This window comes from Eptatretus burgeri, chromosome 2 (genome assembly GCF_056783735.1).
Source record: "Eptatretus burgeri isolate ZD-2024b chromosome 2, Ebu_testis_v1, whole genome shotgun sequence".
Lineage (NCBI taxonomy): Eukaryota > Metazoa > Chordata > Myxini > Myxiniformes > Myxinidae > Eptatretus > Eptatretus burgeri.
Window position 1 is genome coordinate 109,633,102 of NC_140962.1, and position 10,000 is coordinate 109,643,101.

Below are 10,000 nucleotides of genomic sequence, written 5' to 3' on the forward strand. Positions count from 1 at the left end.
GTGTGAATACCTTTGCAGGCCACCACATATACGTGTGTGTGTGTGTGTGTGTGTGTGTATGTATGTATGTATATATATATATATATATATATGTATATTTTTATGTATGTATGTATGTATATTTATATATTTGATATTTTATTGGTTGCTTTATATTTTATTTATATTTTATTTATATTTTATTGGTTCAAAATTTATATATTTATATATTATCTATATATATATATATTTCTACATATATATATATATATATATATATATATATATATATATATATATTTCTACATATATATTTCTACATACATATATATATATATATATATATATATATATATATTTCTCCATATATATTTCTACATATATATTTCTACATACATATATATATATATATATATTTATATATATATATATATATATATATATATATATATATATATATATATATATATATGTATGTAGAAATATATATGTAGAAATATATATGGAGAAATATATATATATATATATATATATATATATATATATATATATATATTTCTCCATATATATTTCTACATATATATTTCTACATACATATATATATATATATATATATATATATATATATATATATATATATATATATATATATATATATATAGTAGCCTGCAAAGGTATTCAGACCCTTCCAAAGTTTTCACATTGCAATGTCATCTGAGCTTGTCACCTGAAAAAAAAATTAATAAACATCAAAAATGTTTCTCTCCATTTATTTTTTTCCAATTTCAAGCATGATTCCCGTGTGGTTCCACCGACAAAGTACAAAAGTAAGTGAAACATGGACTGATGTGATAAGGAAGGAAGTTAGGAAAATGTGATGATGAGTGCTCAAGTGGTTTATTAACAGTGCCAATGATAAGCACAGTACTGTGGAAAAGCTTTCATCTCGAAATTTATCATTCACCTGTGTTGCATTTGGCTAGGAAGCCAATGCAATTTTGTGTCCCATTGGGATCTAACTGTGCACATTAAAAGGGGTACACATAAAACTGCTACGTATAAAACGGGTACACCTAATGTAGAAGAAACTTGGTGATTATAATTGTTATGGGACATGGCACTCCACCCTCCAGGTGAGAGTGCCCATCTCAATCCACCTTCGATAGCCAATTTACAGCGGTGATATTTCCCCAGAGTGATACTTCTGGAACACACTGTACACTTCAAAGTAATTGGGATATACTGTAATCACATTTAGCCTTTCTGTGTTGGAGTGGAAACCTGTCCAGGATTGTGTCCAATAGCCAAGGAGACTGCTTTGGCAGCACCAACGCTCTGCTCAGAGTATGGTCCCAATGGATGGATGGATGGATTTAGCCTTTGCTGGACCATACTATAATCTTGTTAGATCCTTGTGGAGGATCTTTAAGTCTTACTCACGTTGTTGTTCTTCATCTTCTTCTTGTGGACTTTTTTGTTTCACAGGCTACTGTTTTCATTGAAACTTCCTGAAACTTGGCACATATACGAGGTGTGTTCAAAAAGTATACAACCCTAATTTTTCGTGCTTAAACAAATGAAGCTAGGGAGGCGTGGTTTGGTGCACGTATGTAGGCGATCCTAATTCGTATGCGTGAATATTTTCCCACCTGCAGAAGCTCTCAGTCGCTGACAGACCGCCGATGAGTGAGGAAGTGTAAGTGAGCGCCGTCGGATTTTCGTTTTTGACAAAATGACGGAAAAACTTGAACAACGCTACTGCATCAAATTTTGTGTAAAGCTTGGCGATTCCCAAGTGGAAACGATTCGCAAGATTCAACAGGCCTTCGGGAACGAAGCAATGGGCACCACAGAGATAAAAGAGTGGTACAACCACTTCAAAGATGGTCGCACATCAGTGGAAAGTGAAGCACGTTCTGGTGGGCCCTCAACATCCCAAAATGAGATCGTCATTGACCAAGTGAGGACCCTGCTGATGCAGGATCGTCGAATCACGATCAGAGAACTTGCAGACGAGGCGGGCGTCAGCATTGGATCCGTTCATTCCATTGTGACTGAGGATTTGGGCTTAAGGAGAATCTCAGCGGAGTTCGTGCCAAAGCTGCTAACGATCGAGCAGAAGCAACTCCATTTGGAGATCGCACAGGACATGCTGGAGACTGTGAACAGCGATCCCAACTTCTTCAACACAGTGATCACTGTCGATGAGACCACAGTGATCCGTCATTTTTGATTGATCGGATCAAACAACACATCCCCTTGGCGATTCGAAGAAAGATTGTGAGGGTTAGAAAGCAACCAGTGCGAGCATGTAGAAATATCCAGCCACCACCGACCACTATATCTGCTTCATCTGCTTTGTGTCCAATGGAGCACAGCACTTGGTTGCCAACCCTATCTGTGCAGACCAGTACAATGCAGATATGTTGAGGATATTGAGCCGAAGTTGGAGCTTATTTCATTTGTGTATGTTGGAAGCAACTTTCATCCTTACCATCGATCCAACACTATGTCGTCAAAAGGAATTTGTACGATCTCTGTGTCTCTTTCAGCATGGAAAGATCAAGGGAAGTATGGTAACAAATGGTGAATGGACCTTTGGAGAAACTCATCCCGCTCTCTCCAGGATGTGGTTGCAAACGTCAATCATCGACGAACTCTGCTCCAGACAATGGGAGCTCGAGTTGAAGATGATGAGCCGACCAATGGGTGTTCGTATTAACTGTGACGTCATTACGGTTGAAACAATCAGCGTCGACCTTATTGAGACCTGGGTATAAAGCACACGCCTTCACTTCCTCCTTCACTTGCTGCGATTTTTTACCCTGAAGAGTGCAGCACGAAAAGCTTCGGTCACTATTATGTCGTGTGTGTGTGTGTGTGTGTGTGTGTGTGTGTGTGTGTGTGTGTGTGTGTGTGTGTGTGTGTGTGTGTGTGTGTGTGTGTGTGTGTGTGTGTGTGTGTGTGTGTGTGTGTGTGTGTCAATGAAAAATACAGGACATGACTGAGGAATCAAATATGCTGTGACATCTTGTATTTCCTGCAGTAGCACAATTAAAAACTCCCTACAAGAAATAGGAAAAGGCAAAAATGTAGCATACGTAAACAAAATACAATCAGGTTCACAAATTTGATGTACCTCATTCAATGACTAAATTGGAAATGAAAGCCACGGTAAGTGGTGATGTTAAATTTGGTTGTTTACTTGTGTTTTTATTGCAACCCTCGTTTTGATTTGGTGAACTAACATCAAGTGAGATATCTTTCTCAGGCCTCATCTGGTGAAATCAGTGAATGAAGGCAAACTGTGAAAGTCAAATATTTCGTTAAAAAAAAGTCCTTTTTAAAGGCCAAACAGTGAATATATGCATTGAGTGCATACAGGGTACACACACCTTGTCATTAAGTTAATGTGGCTTATGCTATGCACTTTCATCTCCAACTTTCAATGAGGTGCACTCAAAAGATATTGTTGATATTGACGGGCAATTTTCACCTTGCCATGTAACCAATCATTTGTATAACTTTTGACAGGATTCATGTTCTCATTAATACGATTTTTTTCCCCCATAATTATTCACTGCTCCACTCTCTGGTGTCACTTTGCTGCTATCTTAATGATCAGCAACGTCGTTAAAGCAGGAGACATGTGATTATGGATATTGGCTCAAAATTTATTTATTTATTTCCCAGTGATTTGTAGCTTAGTGCAGTACCAGTGATTAGTGCAGTACCTTGTACATAAATCACATGAAGAAGCAGACAAAGATGTGAGAAGATACAATACATGGCCAAAAGTATTTTGGACACCCCTTCTAATTAGCGGATTTGACTATTTCAGCCACACCCATTGCTGACAGGTGTATAAAATCAAGCACACCACCATGCAATCTCCTTAGACAAACATTGGCAGTAGAATGGGACGTACTGAAGAGCTTAGTGACTTTTAACGTGACACCGTCATCGGATGCCACCTTTCCAACAAGTCAGTTCATCAAATTTATGCCCAGCTCGAGCTGCCCAGGTCAACTGTAAGTGCTGTTATTGTGAAGTAGAAATGTCTCAGAGCAACAACAGCTCAGCTGCGAAGTGGTAGGCCACACGAGCTCACAGAACGGGACCGCAGAGTGCTGACAGAACGGGACAAAGCAAGGTGCATACAGAAAGCCTTCCAAAAAGAGTTGAGGCTGTTATAGCAGCACAGGGGGGACCAACTCCATATTAATGCCCATGATTTTGGAATGAGATGTTGGACGAGCAGGCATCCACATACTTTTGGCCATGTCGTGTATCTTGTGCTTTAATGTAAATTGCAAGTGCATTCAATGGACAAAGGACAAACACCTTTGGTATATGGGATGTGATCCTGGGTTGTCCACACCATGTGCTTGTGGTTGAGTTTGGAATACCGCCTCCCCTCGGTCTTACCGCCACCCCTCAGCCAACCAAAATATTCATTACACAATTTTTTTTTAAAGGATCTAAGGTTCATAGTGGAGTTGCCCCACAAACATCTCGCCCACATGGACATACAGACGGATACACGATATACCACACAGGACTGTTAGATGAGCCAAACACAGGCATTGAGCTTGGGAGAAGTGCCGTCACTTCCCACGGCACTCTGGATACCAGTGATGTCACAACAATGGTGTCGCCTTTCTCACCACATCTCACCACCACAGCTGGTGATTTCTTAAGGAGGGGTTTACTCCTCCCCATGGATGCCACCCTCCATAACTACATCATCAATCAAACACTCAACAGAGATGGATATTTGTGACTGGTAAACCAGCCGTGCTTGCCAGTTTTAACGAAGAAGAACTATTTCATGGCAAATGGGAAAATTTTTTTTTATGTGAACTTAAAGTCAGAATCACATTGGACTTGAATGAGTCCTTTATTTGAATCCTCGACATGAGTCATATCACTGTGAGAAACTCAATTTGCGGTTGCAGCTTTTGCCCTTATCGTTCACATATAATGATAGCAATCAACACTCGTAATTTTCGATCATAAAATGACCTTGCCTTTTGGGACTTTTCGTGAACACTCAATAAGTTATTTATATTGAGTTAATGATGTTGAGTTTTTGATTTTGAAAATCCTCCTCCTCAATGCTCTTCCACCGTGCAGGTTTCTGATTGAGGCATCTTGTGTTAATTTTTTCTCATGTTTTTTAAATCATAATTTTCATTTTGAGTTTGAAGTTATGTATTCTGAAGGGGCCAGAGAGGGAGATGTAACATTAGCTGTTCGAATTAATTATGAGGCCAATGAAGGAACTTTTAAAAATATGAGGGAGGTTAAAAAGGTTGGCAAGGACTTTTGGTTGAAGAGCATTTAAAAACTAGATACTTCATCGAACACCTTGTAATTCATAGCTGTCTTGAGAAACAAGAACATGGGCGGGGTCTACGAGCGGCAAAATTTATTGGTCGTGATGATGTAAAATGCCGTAATAATTTGTCCAAGTACTTCTAAATGGAAGGGTTTTGATGAAAGTGCCAAAAAGGTGGTTTGTGTTCTCTATTGTTCAAGTAAATATTTCAATTGAAATAAAATAAAGATTTTAAAGATTGGAGAAAATTTTTGTTTGGCAGTTTGCTGCAGTTGATGCAGTGTCTTTCATACCACCCTATTTAACATGTTACATTAGTTATTCATGCCTGTTGTTTGTGTCCTTGACGATACCCTTAAAAACAGTAAATCTCCTGTTTGGAATGATTTTCAATTTTGTTTGATTGCCAGACAGGAAGACAGAGTAAAAATAATATCTCACTCCTCTCTGAGCATGTGCCTTCGGGACAAATTCGGAGTCGAAGTACTGTTAAACTACAGCTTTGTTTTCTGAATTCACATTTTTATTTGTGTTCAAAATATAACATTCAATTTAAATTGAGTTATTCCTCGATCATAGACTGTTGGTATGCAGACAGAAGTGAAACAATTGCTTCACCCCACTTTTCGCTTCACGTGCATGGGGTAATAATTGTGATATGCTAAAATTGTATGCAATAATAATGCCAATCCTGTGCAAGATATACATATAGTGACATCAATGTTGGTCAATGACCCCTCTCTCCCACCATCACAACCACCTCTCTGTCTCACCGCCTTCCCTTCTTTCTCACCGCCACCCCCACTCTCTCAACACCATCCCCACTGTCTCACCATCACCCCTCTGTCTCACTGCTACCCCTCGGTCTCACCACCACTCCTCTGTCTCACCGCCATCCCTCGGTCTCACCGTCACTCGTCTGTCTCACCGCCACCCCTCGGTCTCACCGCCACCCCTCGGTCTCACCGCCACCCCTCTGTCTCACTACCACCCTCCCCTTCTTTTATTCCTTGGTGTGTGTCCACATCCAAGCAAAATGTACAAATGTAAACATGTTAAAAAAAAAAAGAAGTACAATACTGTATAATAACAGCAAGCTTACCAAGTATTTCCTTTCTCTGGCCTCTACCATTTCCTCCCACACATTCATACGCACATGATGGTTGGTGTTTGGATTTTCAGGTGTTTTTTTTTTAATGTTGAAGGCTACAGGCACAGACTGAATAGTCCTCATCGAGGCTCAGCCTTAAATATAAGAACCGCATGAATAGAAAAGTAAGAAAAGAGAGAATGGACTAAGAGTTTTTGAGAAAGTAAAAAATCTGCTTTTTTAAAAGGGGAAGGTCATAAGTGTTTGGGAAGACGTGAGAAGGTAAAGAGTTCCAGAGTTTGGCTGTTGAGAGGAAGAAACAAACATCGTAATGGCCCACCCTTGAATTGCCAATGGCCACACAATAATCATGTGATGTCGTGGCATTTGGATGTTCGTTGCTGATTTTCAATTTTCAACCATTTCAAACCACATCTCCAAAAGTTCAAATTTGTCGTTGGCATCCTTCTTCATGCTCCTTTGCTCTCGCTTGTTACGGACAAGTTGTGCGCCTTATGGTAAAAGATGATCATGTGGTTTATATCTATTCGGTGAATATAAAGAGCATTCACACCAACAAACCACACGACAAATAGAAAATCCATTTTATGAGCCATGACACAAATTGTGACCTACCAAGGTGATAAAAGGAAATTATTCACTTGTTTAAATTTTTAAAAATGTTTAAAAATGATATTTTGCAATTGATTGGAAGTTGTGGTACATCATATTATGGGTTGAAACACACTCCGCAAATTCCTCCGAAAATGAAAGTACTAATTCTCCCAACTACAAGTTGTTGTTTTTTCCATCCATGCCTGCAAACGTTAACAAAGGCGCCATCAGCTTGCAGAAAAACATATGACATCTACAATACCTAACGACGCTGACAAATCCTCTAATCCTTTGTCGTTGTGTGTTTTTGAGTATTCCTGTTCTGTCACAAAATGCTACAGAACAATGCCACCTGATCAGCTTGCAAAATCCACAGACAACACATACCATGTACTCTTCTCGGTGCACCGGCGAATTTCCCTGTTTGTGCTTGTTGCTGCACAGCTGCAGTGACAGTGGCAATATGTTCCTTGCCAAATGGACATGGAGCTGCTGCTGCTGCTGCCTAATCTGAGCATTGACTGAACAGCCATGCATGAGAGGCTTCCAGGTTCCATTTGACCATGTCGGGGGCTACAATTGGTTGAATTCCAGATGTGATGAAATCGCCCTCCAAGTGGAGCAGAATTTGCAGTTTGGTGATATTTAAAAATTTTTTAGCCAGCGATGCCATGATTTGCACTTGGTTATTCCATTATGTAAAAATGATACTTTGTAAAACCTTTCTGGATCATCCAGTTAGTGTGTTCTTTCATCTTACTTTGTAGTACAAGAGTGCACTTGTGAAATCAGGACAGTTGGATCGGTTCCATTTTCCTCTCCCGCACAACTCACATCAACACTGGTAAATGACAGTCCGTTACTCTGCATCCTTCCTTCTCACTTGCTTTTGTATGTGAATTCAAGGCTCGTGGAAGAGCTAAAACACAGAATGGATGAGGACTCAACAGAACAAAAGGAAGAGTAGAAAGAGGGGAGCGGGAGGCACCAACAGCAGTGTTGAAGGACAAAATCGAATGAGACGGATGAATAAGGGATGTGGGGGAAGAATGAATGCTAGAAGAGGATGCACAGGGTGGACAATATGAATACGGAAGAAGCAAACTCTCAGAAAGGAAAAACTGGGAATTTGGAAAGAGGTGTGCTTGCATATTTGCACACCGCCATGACCTTTTTGTGTGCCATGCTTCTGGCTCTTTGATTCACCACCTCTGTGGTTTATATTTTGACTCCAACAGGCCTTGCCTGAGTGCTGGGCATGTTATATTTACGATGCGTTCCCTTTAGCGTGCCCCCATCCTCTGTTGTAGGCAAAGCAATCAACTGTAGCAGCTGGGATGACATGCTGGCAATCTTCCTCTGACCACAATAAAAGAACATCAGTGTTTGGAGATCCGGCAACTCAGCAAACAAAATATGTGCAGCCTGTTCCTGGCTATGTCATAAGTAATGGTGTTTAGAACATGCAGTAGAAGCTTCCTTGCTGATCTGATAATGCCCCATTGTTGCATCATCTTTTGTTAATAACTGTTGCCTGCAAAGCCACAGACAGAGCAAGCATCATGAATTGGATCCGTTGACTGCATTTGTCTGTGTCCAACAGGATGGCACAGTCTTACCTATATTTGATTGTCGACCCGAGTATAAACTGTCCGAACGGTACTTTCCAGGCAGGGCATTGTATCACAAGATTCGCCATCTGTCAGATGGACATTCAGCTGTTCCAGGGTGTCCCGTCTGCTCGCAGTAGTTGGTGGAGGTTAGAGATCCCACGGTGTCTTTCGCAAAGAGTAGGCAAATTATCTCAAAGAGTAGGCAAAGTAAAAACGCTGAACAAATTCCAAATTCCTGCCATATTCAATCAAATTCCAGACATGGCCAGCTGTTTCCTGAAAGACCTTGGCCAAAAACTTTCCCTTTCCGCCGCCGACAAGAAGATGGCATAATTAGGGCCAATAAAGAAATAATGGTGGTGTCTGTATTTTACTATATAATAGCAAATAAATGTAAAAAAAGAAGAAGTGTATTTCAACCTGATATCTGTTCATGTAAGTCACAGTGGGTATTGGGTGACTGCATAGTTTAAAGGGCAAAAAAGGTGATTTGTTTTTCTTAACCAACTTCCACCCCCAACCTATTCCCCACCCTCACCCACCGCCTCCATACGTGCCACACATATTCTCTCCCCACTCCCCTTACACCTTTCTCCTCCCAAATGTGTTTGCTTTCTCTTCACACTCCTCCATCCTTCCACACTCCTCCTTGTCTCTCTTATCCTCCCCCATCCCATTTCTTTATTTCTCTTAATTTGCCCTATCGGTCGCTCCTTACAGTTGATTCCATATCTTGTAGCCAAAAGAGCAAAGTTTCAACCTCTTAACCCAAATTTATTTTCCATTCTCATTTTGTAGGCACTTATTTCGTGTTACGTATGTGCTCGTTCACAGCCTTACAAAGAAGCTAAATATAATAATCATGGTTTTTAAATCCATGAAAAAGGGGTATTGTTCAGCAAAAAGAAACATGCCATTGGCCAATGTGAGTTATTTCAGTCATTGACATTTTGTTAATGTCATTCCACAAACTTGCTGAAAGCCACATGCTGAACAACCAACCGCTCATGCTTCTATTCGTAATGTACCTTCATTTACCGACTCGTCAAAACATTACCACTGAATCAAGGCAAGTAGAATGAAACACCTATTTAGTCATTTGTGAACGAAATTAGTTTTCCTTAGTTTCAAACCGAAGGAAGGATTTCTTGTTTTCACTTCTTTAAAGTATTGCTCTTGAGATGTTAAATGTGGAACGTCCACAAAGTGAATGATACTGTTAAAAAAATTATCGAAGTTAATGATAAACGAAATGTAGCTGACACAGGACTGTTGAGAATATTCTTAGATATCAGCTGGGAAGATCATGATCATAATACATCCATCCATTGGGACCACACTCTGTGCAGAGCGTTGGTGCTG

General features: G+C 39.9%; 2 protein-coding genes across 2 annotated transcripts in view; both read left to right on the plus strand.

Moving 5' to 3' along the window:
- Positions 1-715: 715 nt before the first annotated feature.
- LOC147032811 (protein GVQW3-like) overlaps positions 716-10,000 on the plus strand; it is a 17,087-nt gene continuing 7,802 nt past the window's right edge. Inside the window, exon 1 of the mRNA XM_085870686.1 lies at positions 716-7,869. Within this exon, the coding sequence (XP_085726812.1) occupies positions 1,712-2,212 (501 nt within the window). The 5' untranslated portion in view covers positions 716-1,711 and the 3' untranslated portion in view covers positions 2,213-7,869. The remainder of the gene's footprint in view (positions 7,870-10,000) is intronic.
- Positions 7,561-10,000, plus strand: part of LOC147032812 (neuron navigator 3-like) — a 91,070-nt gene continuing 88,630 nt past the window's right edge. Inside the window, exon 1 of the mRNA XM_085850908.1 lies at positions 7,561-7,663. Coding sequence (XP_085707034.1) covers positions 7,561-7,663 — 103 coding nt within the window. The remainder of the gene's footprint in view (positions 7,664-10,000) is intronic.